The sequence below is a fragment of the Erythrolamprus reginae genome, chromosome 2 (assembly GCF_031021105.1).
Source record: "Erythrolamprus reginae isolate rEryReg1 chromosome 2, rEryReg1.hap1, whole genome shotgun sequence".
Lineage (NCBI taxonomy): Eukaryota > Metazoa > Chordata > Lepidosauria > Squamata > Dipsadidae > Erythrolamprus > Erythrolamprus reginae.
In genome coordinates this window covers 17,556,519-17,578,303 of record NC_091951.1, presented here as the reverse complement: position 1 = coordinate 17,578,303, position 21,785 = coordinate 17,556,519, and the positions used below count along the sequence as shown (strand labels likewise).

Below are 21,785 nucleotides of genomic sequence, written 5' to 3'. Positions count from 1 at the left end.
ACATTAAATACTTTTATAAAAGAGAAAATCATTATTATTTTCCTTCAATGACTTCTCATTCTTTGAATTTCTTTTCTTTTCCATCTCTTGGGTGAAAAGGCCTGGATAATCTTTGGGGTCACTTCTGCAGCTACAGGTAAAATGGTACCTCTACCTAAGAACACTTCTACTTACAAACTTTTCTAGATAAGAACCGGGTGTTCAAGATTTTTTTGCCTCTTCTCAAGAACCATTTTCCACTTTCCCCAGCCTCCGAAACTGTAACCGGAAAAGGCAGGGAGAAGCCTCTGTGGGGCCTCTCTAGGAATCTACTGGGAGGAATCAAGGTCTCCACCCTCCCTGTGGTTTCCCCAATCGCACACATTATTTGCTTTTACATTGCTATGGGAAAAATTGCTTCTTCCTACAAACTTTTCTACTTAAAAACCTGGTCACAGACCAAATTAAGTTAGTAAGTAGAGGTACCACTGTATGTGTGTATCCATAGTAGGTTCTAAAATCTATTGATATTAGGTTGTGCTCGTGCAACACTTCTGCGCATACACAAAAGCTACTCTGATATGTAGATACTGTATATATGTTTAATTTCTTTTTTCTCACATTTCAGTTTTCTCCTAAAGAATTTGACTGCCTTCACTAATAATTTCTCAATAAGAAAAGTTTTTAAAAGTTCAAGCACTTTAATGGCCCATAAATCACATGATTCCTTTGAAGTGGTCATTTTGTGTTTTGGTAATCCTCAAGGTTTTTTTATTCAATTGATTAAAAAACAAAACAGATTTTTCCCACAATAGAGATTCTTTGTAATTAATTTCATGGTCTTTAAATCAGTTTCACAAAATATTTATAGAGTTTTCCAAAAAATGAGTCTAAACTCATCTCTTTGCTGTATATTATAAAATATCACAAAAATTAAAGATTTTACAAAATTGGAAAGATGTGATTTTCTTTCTTTTTAGGTACACTGAAGATAAAACTGACTGGTAAACGTATTTCAAACATTTGTTCCTTTATTTACTTATTCAGAAAGTCATTCCTATATGATAATATAATCTTATTTCTTATCCTGTTCTTCCCCAGTTTCATGACAATTTCAATTATTAATTAATTTATTTTATACTTTGTTGTTTATCTTAAGTTAGTCTTACATTTTTGTATGTTTATTTATTTTGATATGAAATAACCTTAATTGTCAAAACAAGCAGGCAAACTCAATAATAACTGCAATAAATATTCAAGTGTTATGAGCCCGAGAAACCATGTCATGATCAAATACCGACTTTTATCATTAAATGTTCCTTAGTATTTAAATCTGGTCTCTGGATGATAATGTAGCATTTGGGGAAGAAGATGCAGCCCAGAAGACCAGCACCAGAAGCCAAGATGGAGAAAATCTGCACGGCCACCATGTATTTCCCTTTGGTGCTCACGTAGGTGGGCAGGAAGGAGACCCAGACGCTGCAGAAGACCAGCATGCTGAAGGTGATCAGTTTGGCTTCATTGAATGCCCCAGGCAGGTTCCTGGCCAGGAAAGCCACTGTGAAGCAAATGGCAGCAAGGAAACCCATGTAGCTGAGAACAACATAAAACATGGTGACAGAGCCTTCATTGCATTGAAGAATAATCTCTCCATACTGGGAATGCATGTCAGAGTCAGGAAATGGAGGAGAAACTCCCAGCCAAATTGCACAAATTACAATTTTCCCAGCAGAACCAGAAACTATGATGGAGTTGGCCAAGCTCTTCCCCAACCATCTCCTCACTCTGCTTCCTGGTTTCGTGGCCAGGAAGGCCAGCACTACCATGATTGTTTTGGCTAACACACAAGACACAGCTACTGAGAAGATGGTACTGAACATTGTTTGTCGGAGAAGGCAGGTGGCTTTCCTTGGTCGGCCAATGAAGAAAAAGGAGGACAAGAAGCAGAGCAAGAGGGAAACCAGGAGGATGTAGGACAAGTCACGGTTGTTAGCTTTGACAATGGGGGTTTCTAGGTATTTAAGGAATATGACTAAAACAAGGGCTGTTGTTAGAAACAAGAATATAGCAAAGGAGACCAGGATGATGCCCAGATGTTCTTCATAGGACAGGAAGGTTATTCTTTTGGGAATACATTGGATTCTGTCATCAGTAGGATATTTATCATCAGGGCATTTGATGCATTTTTCAGTATCTGAGAAAACAGTAAGTAATATTATTTTTACAGTCTAATGCTGAGAGACAAGAAAGCCATAATAATTGGTAAACTGAAATATAGATATAGACAGGGGGGTTTTTTGGTTGCCCATCTTAAATGAAATGTAGGCAGCTTACAGTCCAGTTTAATATTAGCAGTTTAGACTTTCATGGCTGCGTGTCAAAGGAGAAGAAATTTATGTCTGCATGGGTTCTGATCAGACTTTGCTTCAGGCTCAAATTTAAATGAAGCAGTAACTAGTTGGATTAATAAGCAAGCTAGTGTCCAAGTTGGTTCTGATGATATAATATGTGTCCATTGGGCTGCCCCATGCAGAAACAGGGAGAGGCAAAGAGACATTGTTATGGCTTTTGCCAGGGGAAAAAAAGCAGAGATCATTTACAATTCTTTGAAAAGTTGTGCCAGCCTTAAACAAGATGGGAACGAGATAAGAGTTCTGAGGGATCTCTCTTGGGAAACCTTGAGAGCAAGAGCTGCCTTACGCCCAATTTCAAGCTGTTTATATCAAAGTGGAAAAAGGTTTACTTGGGGGTTTCCAGCTGCTATTTTGGTGTTCCAAGAAAATAAGATGTACAGGGCATGTACATTGGAGGAGGGAAAGGCATTATTGGATCAACTGGGGATCGGGTTTGAAGAAGCTGGAGCACAAGGAGCTATGGGTGAGACAAAAAAAGCAGAAGAAGGAGAAGATCTTTTCAGCGGTCGTAGTACTCCAGATGAGGAGGAAAGACAAAGAGAAGAGCAGCTGAAGGAGTTAACTGGACAGGTGGAGGCCATTAGAAGGGAGCAGAGGAAAACAAGAGCTCAGCATGAGAAGAAAGCGAAAAAGTGACCTTGTTGGGGGCCCCCTTTTTTTCGGAGATGTCTTTGGAATGTAGTGAATCTGTTATTCTGTGGGGGAAGTTTAAGGGAGCGGGAAAGTTAAAGAAGTTAAAGATGTTAAAGAAGGAATTATCTAAATGAGAAGGGAGGGTGGGAGGGGAATTCTTCTTTTTTATTATATTTAAAAGTGGTTGAAAGTGGAGCTCAGTAGTGTGGGAACGCAATCAAGAGAATGTGCCTCATAATTGGACAAGGATTTTTCTTGTCCTCCCTCTTTTGGTGGGGAGAGCATGGAAGGAAGGCACGTTGGGGGAGGTAACAGGGGTAAGGAAGGGGGGGGGAATTAAACCAAGGGCAAAAAAAGAGGGTGAAAGGGTTATTTTGGTATATTATGATTGAGTGTAAGATAATGGTTTTAAATGTGAATGGTTTCGGATCAGATTTGAAACATTTTAGGATATTAAGGATGGCTAAGCAACATAAGGTGGATATTATGATTTTGACAGAAACACATAAAAGACGGGGAGGAAGGGTTAAATTGATTAATGATAGAAATTTGAAATGGGTATATGAATCTAGAGGAACGCAAAATAGTAGAGGTACGGTGATTCTTATTCATCAGAGGGTTCCTTTCGAAGAGGTTAGAGTTCAGAAAGATAGAGAAGGAAGGTGGTTATTTGTTAAAAGGAAAATTAATCAAAAGAAGTTGACATTAGCAACAATTTATGCCCCAAATACAAAAACAAAACAATTTATAATAAACACTAAGAGGAAGTTAGATAACTTTATGGAGGGCTCAACTTTTTTGGCAGGAGATTTTAATATGCAATTAACAAATGGGATTGGAAACAGTAGGATGTTACATTTAAACAGACTTAATATGGTGGATCTTCATGCAGATATTTCAAATAGAAGTACATATTATTCAGCAAGATATCATACATTTAGTTGCATTGATTATATATTAATGAATGGGGGGGCAATATACAAGTTAAAAAAATAGATATTAAAAGTATTTGGTTATTAGATCATGCCCCACTATTGGCAGAATTGGAAATAGGTCAGGAACGCAATCAAAGAATTTGGAGATATAATGCAGTTGTAACTGCTAGCGAACAAGATAAAGATAAATTGCAAACAGAGTTATGTGAATATTTTAGAAATAATGATGTGGGTGGTATTAAACAATCAATTGTGTGGGATGCATGTAAGGACAATGTATATGTATGGAAGCAGATATTAGGAAGAGGTGGGGTAGAAAAAGCGAAATGACGATAAGGGAAATAGATTTGATACAAGAGCAGTTAAGATTAACTAAAAGTAGAGATTGGAATAGTTTATTGAAATTGAAAAAGAAACAATTGATGGTGTATGAGGAGATCCAATGGAACAAGATGAGAATGACGATGCGACAAAAAACATTGAGTTGGGGGACAAAATCCATGCAGCAAATGGCCAGATATTTGAAGAAGAGGAAAGAAAAATCATGTATATTAGCACTGAGAAACTGTAGTGGAGAGGTTAGATATGGTAAAGAGCAGCTAGAGAAGATAACGAGGAAATATTATGAGGATTTGTATAAAGAGGAGCAGGTTAAGATAGGAGTTCTCAATGCTGGGAAAATAGTAAGTGAAGAAGATAATGAAATAATGAATGCAGAAATTACACAAGATGAAATTGCTAGAGTAATTAAAGGGTTAAAACAAGCCAAAGTACCAGGCCTGGATGGGTTTACAGGGGAATTTTATAAAACGAATATGAATGTATTGTTGCTGCATTTGGGGAAACTGTTTAATAATATATTGTTAAATCATGATATCCCACAGACATGGAAGCTTTCAGAGATTGTTACTATCCTGAAGATGGATTGAGATTTAAGAGAGCCTGGGTCCTACTGTCCTATCAGTTTGGCAAATCAAGATTATAAAATATTTATGAAAATATTGGCAAATAGACTAGAAAATATTTTGCCAAAAATAATTGAAGAAGATCAATATGGATTTGTGAAGGGAAGGAAAATAAGTGAACCAATTAGAAATGTAATAAGTGTGATGCACCATGCTACTGTTACTAAAAGGAAATTGGGAATTTTGAAATTAGATGTGTATAAAGCTTTTGATAAAGTTAACCACAGCTATTTATATAAATTATGTAAGGAACTAAATATGGGGGATAAATTTTGTGAAACTATAAAAGAAATTTATAAAGGGAATGTAGCATATATAAGGGTGAATGGACAAAGAACACAAAGAATTAAAATATTAAACGGCACCAAGCAGGGATGTCCTTTATTTGTAATAGCAAGAGAGATTTTAGCTAATAAGATAAGACACTTGGGCAGGATATAAAATAGGGGGATTAGAAATGAAATTAAACTTATTTGCAAATGATGCAATTATATTGGAAGGATGTGACAAAATAGACAATGCAAAATTGGTATAGGTACATGGTGGACCATATTCAATTTGAAATTATGGATAAAAGGATAAATTTGGATAATGAAACTGAATTGAGACAACTGATGGGATGGAGGGACAAGGTAAGATGATATATGATGAGTAGAATTCGAGACCAAGCTACAAGAAATAAATTGGAATCACTCTATAATATGTAAATAGATATATTGCTCTTGGGTTAAAGTGGGTTATATAAGAAACACCCCCGATTTGGTGGTGGGGTATGTGTGTGGGTCAGGGTGGGGGGCACTTTTCACTATGCACTGTTTTATGTTGTGTGTATATTAAACTTGTTAATTTTTAAAAAAAGAATCTGTGATTAAAAAGACATTACAGCACTGAAGAATGTCTAAATTGGATTTAACTCCCAGCCACTCTTTTATTTATTAGCAAATTTGACCAGGAATGCTACCAACATGGACAGAAATACTGATCTTGTTTTGTACAAATCATTCTTAAATATAGTTTTGTTTTTGGTTTGAATTTTATGCAAGTGGGTGCTTCTTTGTTCTGACCCAAATAGGCCCAACAGACCAAGTCTTTTGTTTTCTTTTGCCCCTTGAACCTAAACACTCTGGTCCTCTCAAGTAGATCATTCTGTTATGCGGATTTATGACCTTATTAAATATTGTCTGTCTGTCTGTCTGTCTGTCTGTCTGTCTGTCTGTCTGACTGACTGACTGATTGACTGGTACAACTTTTGGCCTGTAAGATAAAATTGGTTTGATTGAGCAAAACCCTTTGACCTGAAACCAATCCTCAAGTTTCAATTAATTTAGATGGTAAACAAGGAAGGAAATTTTTAAGCTGACAAGTAGAAAAGATACTTCTTTTAACAGAATTCATCTTGCCCAATCCACTACTTTCTTCCATCTCTTCCTGATTATTCTTCAATAAGCTCTTCAAGCTTATTCCTCTCAATATAGAATAAATTGGACATGTTTAAAATAGCAATAAAGAATAAAATAGTCAAGTTCAGATATGTCTTTTAACATGCACTTTGATTAAATGTTCTGGTTGAATCCAATGCCCTTCCCTCTGGTGTCACTCACCTTCCTGTGTGGAGATGGTCCCCTCTGGACAAGGAATGCAATCATAGCAGCAGATTGGTTCTTCTTTCCGAGCCCATTTGACAAATCCAGGGTGACAATTATCGACACATTTGGACTGAGGCAGAGTCTAAGGAGAAAAATAAAATTAATTCTAAATTATCTCCCAAATTTTTGTTTATTAGATAGATTAAAATAGAATGAAACTGTGCTTAAGAAAGAAACTTCTGAACTATTATAGATCAGGAAAACATAAAATATTGTGACGCCATTCCCCTTTCAAAGCAATCCAAATCCTTGTTCCAGTTAAGATATAAATTCCACTAAAACTAGGGCTGACAATCTTAAAAGAGGTATTATTCAGTTATATCTGTACATTCATATTTTCAATTCATACGGCTGCCATGTTAGTGAAATAAGACTAAAGATTACTGCCTTGTTTCTATCGAGAGATGAAATCATGAGAATATGTCTCTTAACAAGGGTAATCCAGGCATCTTTTGCTGCAGCGCATGGGACATGAAGTTGAGTCCTATATGAGAAAGGGATATTTCTAAAGCCCAGTTAGGTATTCAAGACAAGGTCCTTTCTGTTGAAGAATTACAGTTTTGTTGTTAGTCATTAGTTTTGTCCAACTCTTTGAGCCCTGAAGAACAATAGCACTCTACAAAACCCTGCCCTCCACTACCTCTCAAATTTAGAATTACAATTAGATGACATGGAAAGACAGACCCACATTTATTTATGACTTAAATTTGGAAAATTCTCTGTTTTACTGGAAGACTTAAGGTAGTTGATAATCAAGAGTTGATAAGCAATTGCATCCAAGGGGTTTTTAGATGGCTTAAAAGCCAATACCAAATCTAAGTAGCACTTCAGTACAAATTGACACTCTTAATATCATTATAGTAAGTTTTTTTCTCCTTCATTTTTCTAGTTTAGGGCATTATGTCATATCTGACCAGTCATTTTGGTGCCATTTTGATTGAACAGGAGTGGGTTTCAGATTGTGATACTGCAAGTTCACTAAAGTTACTATAATCTGGCATAACTGATCCAATGGCAAAATTACACTGCTAACCTGAGCTTACAAAACATTTGCTAAACCAATTCTTGAATATGGCTCACCTGTCTAGAACCCACACTGCATATCAGACATTCATACGATTGAGAGAATCCAGAAATATTTCAAAAGAAGAGTCCTCGCAACACAATATCTTATTCCATCAGACTTGAAATTTTGGTTTGAGATAGCCTAGAACTTCATTTTCTTCAATCTGATCTAATTGTAGTTCATCAAATCATCTGTCACAATGTCCTACCAGTCAATGATTACTTCAGCTTCAACCGCAACAATACACAAGCATACAGTAGATTCAAACTAGAGGACAGGCTCAAAATACAGAAAAATCTAGACAGATTAACACTATGGGCCCACAATAACCCTAGACACACATACAGCCTGGGAGAAACCCCGCTTAGCAGTAGTGACTGCGAAAGAGATCTTGGAGTCTTGGTGGATAATAAACTAAACATGAGCCAGCAATGTGTAGCAGCGGCCAAAAAAGCCAACACTATCCTAAGCTGCATCAACAGGGGGATACACTCCAAGATCAGGGAAGTATTAATACCACTCTACTATGCCCTGGTCAGACCACATCTGGAGTACTGCATCCAGTTCTGGTCACCACACATCAAAAGAGACATTGAAACTCTGGAGAAGGTGCAGAAAAGAGCAACCAAAATGATTAGGGGACTTGAAACCAAGACTTACGAAGAGAGATTGCGGGAACTGGGCAAAGATAGCCTAGAGAAAAGGAGGGCCAGAGGGGACATGATAGCTGTATATAGATATATGAGGGGTTGCCACAGAGAGGAGGGGGCCACTCTATTCTCCATAGCAGCAGAGGGCCGGACAAGGAACAACAGCTGGAAGCTGACCAAGGAGAGATTCAACCTAGAAGTAAGGAAGAACTTCCTGATGGTCAGAGCGATCAACCAGTGGAACAACCTGCCTGCAGAGGTTGTGAACTCCCCACCTCTGGACACTTTCAAGAGGAGATTGGACTGCCATTTGGCTGGGGTGCTTTAGGATTCCTGCTCAGGCAGGGGGTTGGACTTGATGACCTGCATGGTCCCTTTCAACTCTAACAATAAATAAAAAAATAAACTCCATGTAAACCACTCCAAACTGGACTGCAGAAAATTTGACTTCAGCAACAGAGTGACCAATGCCTGGAATGCACTACCAAAAACTTTTACCTTACTGTGTACTGTCGACCTCACCCCATTGCTAAGAGGTCTGTAAGGGGCATGCCTAAGTGCATCATTGTGCCTACCATCTCTGTCTTACTGCTCTATTGTCCAAATTTATGTTTATACCAATGCCTACTATCTTGCACATGTTATGACAAATAAACTATGGTAATAAAATAAATGAATAAAATAAGTACTTTCAAAAAGATTCTGTGCATGGGCAGAAGTGAAAAACAAAACTTCAGCATTTATGGCACCGTTGGGAGGACAGCAGTGATGGGCTCCTACGGGAACAGTTCAGGAATGCAATTCCGGTAGCAAAATTTGGAGCTCCACCCCAGAGCACCCAATTTGCACTGAAAGATGTTGAAACAAAATGCCTAAAACATGCCCACAGTGTGGTAGTAAAAATTTTGGTAGCCCATCACTGGAGAACAGGCTGGGTCTCCACCGGTTCCAGAAATCAAGGCTGCCCAGTTATAACTGGTTCTATAGAACCAGACAGAATGGGTAGGAACCTATGTCTGAGTGGGAGGGCTCTCCCAGTCAGTTGAAAAGGAGGCAAAAATAACTTTGGTCAGATATGGGCTCTTTAAAAATATCTGATCCTGCTCTTTCAGGGCACACTAACACCAACTATACTGACAGAAAGATTTTCAATATTTTCAAGCACCTTGTTGAGCAATTTTAGCCGTGAAAGAGCATCTTGACTGATAATAAGCTTTTGTCTTTCAAGACTCCCGAGTTGTTCTTTGATGGGATCGTTGTTGGGGAAAAACAACCAACTTATAATATTCAGATCTGCTGCTACATTTCCACTGTGGTCCAAGTATAGTTTCTCCCAGGAAAAATTGCAAAATTCATTCTTCTCCAGAAAGGGATGGAACTAGAATTGAAACATCCAGGAATTTTGAAAGCATTTTGAAACATCCTAAAAGAGGGAGCAATTTTAAAACTCAGCCAGTGAAACAAAGATGTTCAGTCCTCCCTTCACTATTTGCCTAAATAGCAATAGCATTTAGACTTTATACCACTTCACAGTGCTTTTAGAACCCTCTCTAAATGGTTTATAGAATCAGCATATTGACAACACAAATCTGGCTCCCCATTTTAATAGTCTGGGAAGGATGGAAGGCTGAGTCAAACTTGAGCTGGTCAGGATTGAACTCCTGGCAGCAATATTTACAGTGTAACCAGCTAAATGAAAAGACTGAGCAGCCATCAGTCTGAAAGCTTTAATTGGACTCCTGCAGTGAGGAGAGGTTAGATTAGATTTATTGGATTTATATGCCGCCCCTCTCCGCAAACTCGCAACAAATAAAAACAATACATAATAACAAATCCAGGTTGTGCTAAATGCTCTTAGATTTAGCTGAAATATATGAATATAAAATTCTATCATGTTATTTGCAATGTATATATATATATATATATATATATATATATATATATATATATATATATATATATATTTATTTAAAAATTATACTAGAAGTGTTTAACATATGTAGGAATATAAAATTATATCATGCAAATTACAAACCCATAAGTACAGGAATTTATTTACAATGTATACATTTTTAAAAATTATAATAGAAGTGTGTAATGTCAAAATATAATTGTGATAATCCCTGCTCTTTGGAACATAATCCTGTGAGCTAAATCTGGGCTCAGTTTAGTCGAACCTGTTAGTGTTTCGCAGAACAAGTAAGTTGAAATGGTTCCCCTACATGGACATTTGATTGTTTTCTAAACAGGAACTAATCTTGATGGATCCTTGTCAGGACCCCATACCTGCCATGGCTCTAATCTTTGAGCTCCCAATCTTTCTTTCTCCTCCATTTTTCTCCTCCTAGATAAGGAGGAATATGCAACATTCAAGGCATGGGCCAGAGTCTTAACAACACTATAAACATGGTGGTCATTCTTTATCAGAATCCTGTTCTTTTTCTCTTGCATGTCCAGTGGTGCTATCTCAGTACATCGTCTCCGGCCTTTGGCAGAAAGGACATGTTTTGAAAAAGAACAGCGAAAAGATTGGTCTTCAAATTTGGAATCCCTAAAAAGATTGGGTTGAAAGGCATCATCATTTGGCCATTTTTTTTCCTGGAGAGCAAAAGTCCAAATACTATGGATATATTTTTGAAGTGTATGCTTTGTCATTGTCACTTTCTCCACTATTGTGGTAATCCAGATTTTCCCTTCAATGGGTCCTGGCAAACCTTCAATTGTTAAATGGATGTGGTGAATTCTATCCACAAGGGAAGCAAATTCCATGAAGTGAACAAAGACATTGACTTTTCTCCACTTAGAGATGGCATTTCTGAGAGATTCTGTAGATCTATGCATTGAAAATTGATGTGAAATAATGACACAAATTCCATTTCTGAGAAGCATAGGAGTGAAAGTTCTCATAAAATTCTCTCCCTCCTCTGTGTCTGAAGGAAAGAGGCCAATCAAAGTCCATTTAAAGTGGAGGAGTACTTGGACAATTCCTAAATATTGGAACCCATTTTGGGGGAGCATTTGATGGAAAAAAGGAATTTGACTTTTATCACTCAGAACCTCTGAAACAATTCTATAACTGATCTGAAGAAACAATGAAGAGTAGTTTATTATATTTAGATCAGATCAGATCCAAAATGTAAACATTTAATACATCCACTGTGGTTCTCACAGCAATATTTAAAAAGTCTATTGTTATAGACTATTGTTATAGACTATTGAACGTTCGTGGTGCAGTAGTTAGAGTGCAGTACTGTAAGCTACTTCTGCTGATCACCAACTGCCAGCTCAAGGTTGACTCAGCCTTCCATCCTTCCAAGGTTGGTAAAATGAGGGGCAATATGTTTACTCTCTGTAAACTGCTTAGAAAGAGCTGTAAAGCACTGTGGATTGGTATATAAGTCTAAATGATATTTCTATTGGTATTTTTAACCCTTATGCCATATTAAGATAATGAATACAAATGCAAAATATTAGCAACATTGGTAATCATTTCTCTAATCTGGAGTCTAAGTTACTGCTCTTTCTCTTTTCTAATAAATTTGACATTCAGATAATAGATGTATTATGTATTTATTATTATTATTATTATTATTATTATTATTATTATTATTTAGATTTGTATGCCGCCCCTCTCTGTAGATTCAGGGCGGCTCACAGCAATAGTAAAAACAATGTACAGCAACAAATCTAATATTTAAAATATCTAAAAAACCCTTATTTATTATTAGAGTCTTCTTATCTCTAGAGCACTGTCAATGCAAATCACTTCATTTAAGGGATTTGATTAAATATTCCATATTTAACATTATGTCCAGCTGATCGGGTAAATGTTTAGGCCTCCTCCTCACTGTGGATCTCAATCCCTAGCCATGATAATGGCCATGATGAAAAGCAGCTCATGAATTCCATGGAACTGATATGATTGAATCTATTACCCACCCACGAACAACTTGTTCATGTTACCAGATAGAGAAAAACACAAACCTGAGGGACTTTGTAGGTGCCTACTAATGTTGACATTTGAATGGAGATGTCATCAAGAGATCCATCAAGAACAACCATCAGGTTGTCATTCTTGCCACAGCTGTAGTTGGGAACATTGGCTTCTCCAGTTGAGAGCATGTCCAGCAAGGCATCTGAAGTCCCAAGCGTGTTCAAATAATTGTCATGGATGTTGTAGCCAAGTGTGAGATTGTACAAAAGCTGAGAATTCTTGTTGACTTGTTGAATGGCAAAAATGAAGCATAGGATTATTGCTGGGTAATTAGATGAACTACTGTAAAAAATGTTCAGGTTAACATCATCTCTAACAACAACAATATATTTTCATTTTTTTCTCTTTCTCTCCACAAGCCCATTCAATCTTAAGCTAAGAGTTCAAAACAATAAACAAATTAGAGTCACCCATCACCGTTTCATTGCTATGAGTGTTGAGAAGGTGGGATGGAGATTTCATATTTAAATATATAATTATTTATAATCATACTCATTTTTAATTTGTACAATGTCACAAGATTCAAAATCATTCTATCATTAATTATTCAATCATCAGCAAAGAAATCTTATAAATGGTCCAGAAAAACAATTCCAAAAACAAATCATTCTCTATTCCTACTAGGATCAGGAATCAAATATTAATCAATGGTTATAAAAATGGGTTGGGCAGAGGCAACTACAATTTTTTAAATAAACTAGTTGTGATTAATTCAGGATTGTTTGAGAGGAGAAAATAATTTGGGGCAGGGTTACTCCATCTTTGGGTTTGGGTCTCTTAAAAGAAAAAGATTAGAGGGAAAAGAAGAATCAGATTACTATAAAACATGGGCAAAATTTTATGATTGGCTAAAAGAAATAAATAAATAAAAATTTATGCAAAGCAACACGTCAAATAAAAGAATTCAAAAATTAATATTATATAAAAGAAGTGTAATTCTCTGATCAAATATCCAAAAAAAAAGTGGGGAAACTTTCATTTCCCAAATGTTGTATACATATGTTTTTATGTATGTTTTTTTCCTTTGTCTTGTATGTCACATTTGTAAAATAAAATTAAAAAAAAATAAGAGAGCAGCTGTGGAAATTCAAATGATTCAAGAAATTAATATAGGAGTAACCGAAAGAAAATGGAAAAGTGTGTTAGGACTGCAAATGGAGAGAATGCAACTCCATCCCACCAAATGGCTTACGAGGGAGATTGAGTATAAGGAGCTGTGTTGAAAGACAGTGTTATGTGGGATATCAGTGTGGCAAAGGAGACTATACTAATGAGGTGGTCTCCTGGCCTGTAATAGCTCCGCAGATATTTCCCCTCATGCGCCTCCAAAGTCAGCAGGCACTTCATTCTCAGCTTCCCAGAGACTGGCTGGGACATCAGCAGAAGCAGAAGCAGAAGGAGAAGGTCCATAATTCATGAGGCTGACTCAATCCTCTTCCTATTTCTAGGGAAGAACAAGACAGTTTGAAGAATTCAAAGCATTCTCATAAAATGGAAATGAGAGTGACTTTCTTGACTGAGAGGGAGATAAATAGAACTTAAGCTGGAAAGGAAAGAAAGGAAAGGTACATTCAAGAAGCACAGTCCCTGAATGTCCCAACATTTGTACCACATTGTGTGTGACCTGAGACATTTATCCTTTTCTGATGCAAGATCCCTTTCAAGTTGCTTCAATCTGATGTTTACATCAAAGGCAATCACTGGAGGAATATGAAGAGGGATCTCACAGAACCAGGATTTTAATAATTACTGTAGGAAGCAGCATCTCCTCTGGGGATCCTGAACTACTTCTGGGTCTCCGTATGCGGAGAAGCTGGAGAAAAGCATAGTGAAAAATCATAGATATACCCTTAGAGGGCATTGGTCTGACATGGTTGTGGTTTTTCCTTTCTGCACATGTCTAGAATGATGCTGATGGAGAACAGTTCGACACTCAGGAAATTGGGTGTTGTCCTTCAATCTACTCTTTTGTCTCCAAAACCTCCTGACGAAGGTCACCCGGAACTAAACAGTTTGCTGCCATTAGGTTGAGAACATTAATTCTAGTGCTGCCTGTTTTCCAATGCTAAGGAAGAAATTTGTAACCTAATGTTAAGAATAAGACCTGTTTTTGATGTGCTTTTCCATTAGATCTCCATATATTAATCATCCAGTTCGCACAGGTTTGGTGGAATCGTTTGTTAACTTTTTGCCCACTTTGTTAACTTTTTGACCAATCACACCACTGGCTCACCACAGTCCGTCCCACCCCTCCCACTCACTCCTTAGCTCCCCTTGCCTGCCTTGGCCTCACTTAGAGTGATGCCCACATCCCATCTGCTCTCTGGTTCCTTGCCCACCTTCCTGCCGCCACCTCTAACCCAGACCACGCAACCCAAGCCCAGCTGCTCTCTCTTGATTGCCTGCCATCAACCTGCCTAATTTTTGTAAGTTGTTCTGAGTACGAAAGCCAGGAAAGAAATTTATTATTGATCTTACTGTTATTGTTCATTATACTGAATGTTGATATTTTCCAATTAATATATAATATATAAAGATTTAAGCATGTAATAAAAAGATACGATAGTTAATATAAAATTAATTTATAACATCTCCACACCCACAAATGCAATCATGAGGACCAATCTGGTGCAGGGATTTCTGGTTCCTTCCTTTGTTCGTTTACCTTGGACTCTGCATAAAGGAATGTGTGATGGTATATATATATATTTGTTTTCGTAGATTTTCACGGGTACAGGCATGACGGTCTTGGTATATTCGGGTTTCTTCCCGTGTAGGATTTGGACATTTCTGGTGACGTTTCGACGAGGTCTCACTCGTCATCTTCAGACTGGTGTTTCTGTCCTTGTTCTAAGGCGAATACTGCGAGACCTGAGCTGCCTCCCTTCTATAAATACTGGTGGCTGGGTGTGGTTTGATGGCTCAGCAATTGCCTGCTGTGTAGAAACTTCCTGGTGAGTCAGTGGGGTAACATCTGGGGTCATTGATGTAGCTGAGGTATGCTGATTAGTTAATGGTTGTAGATTAGGCGTGATATCCTGAGTAGTTGGAACTTGCAGGCTACTTGATTGTTTTGCAATGTGTGTTCTGAGTCTGGTTTCTATGGCTGGGATACGTTTGAGGGCTGGTTTCCAGATGTCTGGTAAGCGGGAGGTATCATAGAAACATAGAAACATAGAAGACTGATGGCAGAAAAAGACCTCATGGTCTATCTAGTCTGCCCTTTTACTATTTCCTGTATTTTATCTTACAATGGATATATGTTTATCCCAGGCATGTTTAAATTCGGTTACTGTGGATTTACCAACCACGTCTGCTGGAAGTTTGTTCCAAGGATCTACTACTCTTTCAGTAAAATAATATTTTCTCATGTTGCCTTTGATCTTTCCCCCAACTAACTTCAGATTGTGTCCCCTTGTACTTGTGTTCACTTTCCTGTTAAAAACACTTCCCTCCTAAACCCTATTTAACCCTTTAACATATTTAAATGTTTCGATCATGTCCCCCCTTTTCCTTCTGTCTTCCAGACTATACAGATTGAGTTCATTAAGTCTTTCCTGATACGTTTTATACTTAAGACCTTCCACCATTCTTGTAGCCCGTCTTTGGACCCGTTCAATTTTGTCAATATCTTTTTGTAGGTGAGGTCTCCAGAACTGAACACAGTACTCCAAATGTGGTCTCACCAGCACTCTATATAAGGGGATCACAATCTCCCTCTTCCTGCTTGTTATACCTCTAGCTATGCAGCCAAGCATCCTACTTGCCTTTCCTATCGCCCGACCACACTGCTCACCCATTTTGAGACTGTCAGAAATCACTACCCCTAAATCCTTCTCTTCTGAAGTTTTTGCTAACACAGAACTGCCAATGCAATACTCAGATTGAGGATTCCTTTTCCCCAAGTGCATTATTTTACATTTGGAAACATTAAACTGCAGTTTCCATTGGTTTGACCATTTATCTAGTAACGCTAAATCATTTACCATATTACAGACCCCTCCAGGAATATCAACCCTATTGCACACTTTAGAGTCATCGGCAAATAGGCAAACCTTCCCTACCAAACCTTCCCCTATGTCACTCACAAACATATTAAAAAGAATAGGACCCAGAACAGACCCTTGTGGCACACCGCTTGTAACCTGTCTCTGCTCAGAATACTCGCCATTAACAATAACTCTCTGATGTCTATGCTTCAGCCAGCTTGAAATCCACTGAACTATCCAGGGATTAAGTCCAATCTTCACTAATTTATCTATCAGCTCTTTATGTGGAACCGTATCAAAGGCTTTGCTGAAGTCCAGATAGGCAATATCCACGGCACCACCTTGATCCAACACCTTTGTGACATAGTCAAAGAACTCAATGAGATTAGTCTGACACGATTTGCCTTCAGTAAAGCCATGCTGATTTGGGTCCAATAAGTTATTGTTTTTTAGATGCTGATTTATCCTCTTTTTGAGTAGAGTCTCCATCGTTTTAACTACAACTGATGTCAAGCTAACTGGCCTGTAGTTACCAGCTTCTTCTCTACTGCCCTTCTTGTGGATAGGCACAACACTGGCCATTCTCCAATCCTCAGGAACATCTCCTGTTAACAGGGATTGGTTAAACAAGTCAGTCAGGGGGTTAGCAATGACAGATATGAGTTCTTTAAGAACTCTGGGGTGGATGCCATCTGGACCCATTGCCTTATTTATCTTTAATCTTTCAAGTTCTTCTAAGACATCGGCTTCTAAGATCACTGGAGCTGAATCCGTACAGCTGGAAGCAATGCTATATCCCTCTATAGTATTATTATTATTATGTAAGGTGTCTTTTGAGAAAACTGAACAGAAGTAGCTATTGAAATGGTCAGCAATCTCCTTATTCTCATCAATGCATGTATTATTCCCAGTACTAAGCTTTGTGATGCTGCAGTTTTTCTTCTTCCTATCACTAATATATCTGAAGAAGGTTTTATCCCCCTTCTTTACAGATTTTGCTATTTCTTCCTCTTTTGAGGCTTTAGCAGCATATATTATCTGTTTCGCCTCCTTCTGTCTCATTTTATACACCTCTCTATCAGCTATACTTCCAGACTCTTTATACCTCCTATAGGCAGCCTTTTTTTCATTGACTATAGCCCTTACATCATTGCTAAACCATAGCGGTTTCTTCTTCCTTTTACCTTTAGTTACTTGCTTTACATAAAGTCTTGTGGCTTTTAAGATGGCCTTTTTTAATACGGTCCACTGGGTGCTCGCTCCTGCCATTTTATCCCTCCCCTTTAATTCATTATTTAAATATTCCCCCATTTCATTAAAATTTGTTTTTCTGAAATCCAATACTTTGGTTGCAGTATAGGATTGCTCACCATCAATTTTTACATCAAACCACAAACATAGATGGTCACTGCAACCTAAATTTTCTCCCACCTTGACCTCTGAAACCCGATTCCCATTTGTAAAAACTAAATCTAGAATATTCTCCCCTCTAGTTGGTGTCTTCACTAGCTGTGCCATAGCTGCTCCTGTAAAGGCCTCTACTATATTCTTACTTTTGCATGTAAGGGCACTGGGGATATTCCAGTCAACATCAGGCATGTTGAAATCACCCATAACCACAATCCCACTTGTTCATATTTTGGGGATGTTTTTCACCCCGCTAAACTGTGTCAGGCAAACCTGTGACTTCACATAATGACTTTGGGCCTGACAAGTGTTCGGAAACTTCAGATTGTGCAGAATGCAGCTTCACGAGCAGTCATGGGTCATCTCAGATATGCCAATGTATCATCAACACTCCACAGCCTCCACTGGTTGCCGATTAGTTTCTGGACACAATTCAAAGTGTTGGTGATGATCTATAAGGCCCTATATGGCATCGGACCAGGATACCTACGGACCACCTTCTGCAGCATGAATCCCAGTGGCCAATTAGGTCCCACAAAGTTGGCCTTCTCTGGATCCCATTGACTAAACAATGTTGTCTGGTTGGACCTAGGGGAAGAGCCTTCTCTGTGGCAGCCTCGGCCCTCTGGAATCAACTCCCCCCAGAGATTCGAACTGCCCCCACCCTCCTCGCCTTCCGCAAGACCCTGAAGACTTATCTATGTTGCCAGGCATGGGACAATTAATGTATCCCCTTCTCTGACTATTAAGAGTTATGTGTTGTTGTGACTATATAGTATTGATTGTTTTTTAAGATAGCAGGTTTTTAGTCATAGTTTGTATTGTATCGTTTATTGCTGTTCTGAGCCGCCCCAAAATGTTATGGTTCACTCACGTCCTGCACAAATAATCATGGACTCAGAGGACTCAGAGACTCAATAGGGTTGAGCTTGAGCCTTTTAACACCCATCCAAACTCTAATAGCCTCCAGACATCAGCACATCACTTCCACCACTTCACTGAGGTGACACAGGGTGGAAATGTACAGCTGAGTGTCACCAGTGTACTGATGGTAACTCACCATGTGTCATTGGATGTGCCATCGGATGATCTCATCCAGCAGTTTCATGCAGATATTAAACAGGGGGGGGAGGACTGACCCCTGAGGAATCCCACACAGGAGGGACCTAGGAGCCAACCTCTGACCCTCTGCCAACACCGACTGCAACCAACTGAAGAAGTAGGAGGAGACCCACCATAGTACAGTGTCTCCCTCTCCCAACCCCTCCAGTCAGCTCATAAGGATACCATGGCTGATGGTATCAAAAGCCGCTGAGAGGTCAAGAAGCACCAGGCTAGGGGAATGACCCCTATCCCAGGTCTGCCAGAGATCATCCATCAGCATGACCAAAGCAGTCTCTGTGCTGTAAGGCCTGAAACTGGACTGAAAAGGGTCAAGAAAATTGGTTTCATCCAAGGACTGCAAGAGGTGAAGTCCCACTACTTTCTCAACAACCTTTCCTATGAAGGACAGGTTGGAGATCGGTCAGAAATTCTTCAACTCGGCTGGATCCAGGGATGGTTTCTTGGGGAGGGTTCTCACAACTGCTTATTTCAGTAGCTGTGGAAAGAACCCCTCACTCAAGGAAGTGTTAATCAACACCTGGATCCAGCCGCGTGTTACCTCCCTGCTGGCCAAAACTGGCCAGGAGGGACACAGGTCCAACACACGTGGAGGAACTCACAGCTCCCATAGCCTTGTCCACTTTCTCAGGGGTCACCAGGTCAAATTCATCCCATACAACAGGACTGAGACCTGCCCCTGTCACCTCTGTCTGAATCTGAGCAACTGTCAGCACCAGAAATAGCATCTGAGAAATAAATCAGATTCCAGTCCAATTCTCTCACTTAAAGTTTGATTTATTATCAGAGCCATGTTGGTCATGCCATCACCATTCTGATACTAACATCTTCCCAGTACCCCATCCAGGTTAGGGTTCATCCTACATCCCCACACCCACAAGTTCATTATGAGGACCAGTCCGAGTGCAGGGATTTCACCAACTTCCTCTTTTCTTCGGTTGATGCAGAACAAAAGATGACCTTGGCTCTAAGAAAAGAATTTCTTGTGGCTAGTAACTTTCCCTCTCACTCACTACCCCTCCCAATTCCTCTAATACTGTACTACTGTGCAGGCCAAAGTCTCTAATTCCACATGAAGGCTTCGGCCTGACAGCAACTTTATCTGTGAGAAACTGAGCAAATTCCTCAGGTTTACCCTGTAAGGGCTCCTCAGCTCCCTCCACATTAATAAGGGAGCAAGTCATCTGCAGATGCCATAAAAGTGGAAAGATGTGCACATTTTTCTGCCTTTATCGCCACTAGGTAAGTCCTAGTAAAGGCTTTTACCTGTGTTAGAAACATAGAAACATAGAAGATTGATGGCAGAAAAAGACTCATGGTCCATCTAGTCTGCTCTTATACTATTTCCTGTATTTTATCTTAGGATGGATATATGTTTATCCCAGGCATGTTTAAATTCAGTTACTGTGGATTTACCAACCACATCTGCTGGAAGTTTGTTCCAAGCATCTACTACAATTTCAGTAAAATAATATTTTCTCATGTTACTTCTAATCTTTCCCCCAGTTCAGTCAGATTTAGAGTTACTGGATGTCCACCATTGGTACAGGTGTCTCTTTTTGTGTTTCATCTCCTGGAGTTCCTCAGTTGTTGTGTCCAGAGGACAGTTAGGCCTTGTACCTGCCCCATATTCCTTGGGCGGGAAAATACTGCAAGGTGATTGGTTGGCTCAGCCTGGCAGCCTGGCATATATATAGCTGCCAGGCACGGCCATGTTTGTCTTTGTTTAGTTCTGTAAACCGTTACTTCCTCGTTAATAAAGAACCGTTACTTACCACAAGATTGCAGTCCTTCATTACAGCAAGGATTCAACATCAGTGAATCAAGGAGCTCTCTGGGATCCACTGCCACGGAGAGCCCGCAAAGGGGCAATCCAGTCTAGAGCCCCAATGCAGCTTTATTCCAGGCAGTCACCAGGGACTCAGCTGGGCTGTGGACAAGCAAGTCAGGTATATCCCCAAGCTCCCTCTGGAACCCTTGAGGGTCCATTAGACACCTGGGGCAAAACCACCTAATTGGCTCTGCCTCCCTGTGGTAGGGGATTGGCATCTCAAAGTCCAACCTCAGCAAGGAGTGATCTGACCATGACAAGGGCTAAATACCAGATCATGACTCCACTGTTCAAACCCTTACCTGGTGTCATGGCTGATGCAACACATGAAACCCATCTGGGCACATCTCCGAGAGAGGAACTCCCCCCTCATGTCCCAGGCAGGTTTCAGTCACACAAGCCAGGTCAGTTCCCTCCTCCAAAAGCAAGTCTCGGACCAGTTTGTGGAAAGGTCTCAAGGGGCCTAACATAAAAACAGCAAAACCACTATAATTTGGGTAATTGCAAGGAAGGGAACCATCTGAATCCTAAATGAGTCAATAGAAAATATTCAAAGGGAGCACTTTGAAGATGGGACAGTGTGGAAAACTAGATAATTGTTTGCCGCAAATATGTATGTATGTATGTACGTACATATGTGTATATGTTTATAATATAATATAATAACAGAGTTCGAAGAGACTTTGGAGGTCTTCTAGTCCAAACCCTTGCTTGTAATTGTGTGTGGGTATATTGTGTGTGTGTATATATATGTACGTACTGGTATATGTAAATATTCCATAAATGTTATATTCCTTTTCTCTCCCAACCATTCTTAAATCAGATAGATAGATAGATAGATAGATAGATAGATAGATAGGTAGGTAGGTAGGTAGGTAGGTAAAGAAAGAAAGAAGGATGGTTGGATGGATGGATGTTAGACAAACAGACAGAAAAAACTGATTCCTGTTTCCTTGTATCATATTTTTTTTTCTTTTGGAAATTCTTATTATTATTAAGTCCAAAAGAGATAACTGGACTGTATCGTTTTTCTTTGAGGACATTTCACCTTTTTATCCAAGAAGCTTCTTCAACTCTGACTGGATAGTGGAGAAAGGAAGGATTTATACTCCTTGCAGACAGGTGGTCACTTGGATTCTTTTACAGAGTCATTG

The 21,785-nt window shown here is 39.0% G+C and overlaps 1 protein-coding gene across 1 annotated transcript; it reads right to left on the bottom strand.

The window, feature by feature from the left end:
• Positions 1 to 1,268: 1,268 nt before the first annotated feature.
• On the bottom strand, positions 1,269 to 20,943 carry LOC139159206 (vomeronasal type-2 receptor 26-like). Its single transcript, XM_070736557.1, has 8 exons — positions 20,934 to 20,943; positions 19,342 to 19,506; positions 18,966 to 19,178; positions 12,273 to 12,508; positions 10,575 to 11,369; positions 9,454 to 9,666; positions 6,528 to 6,654; positions 1,269 to 2,173 (listed from the first exon to the last, which is right to left on the bottom strand). The coding sequence occupies exons 1-8, from the start codon at positions 20,941 to 20,943 to the stop codon at positions 1,269 to 1,271; spliced, it is 2,664 nt and encodes an 887-aa protein (XP_070592658.1).
• Between the last annotated feature and the right edge of the window lie 842 nt (positions 20,944 to 21,785).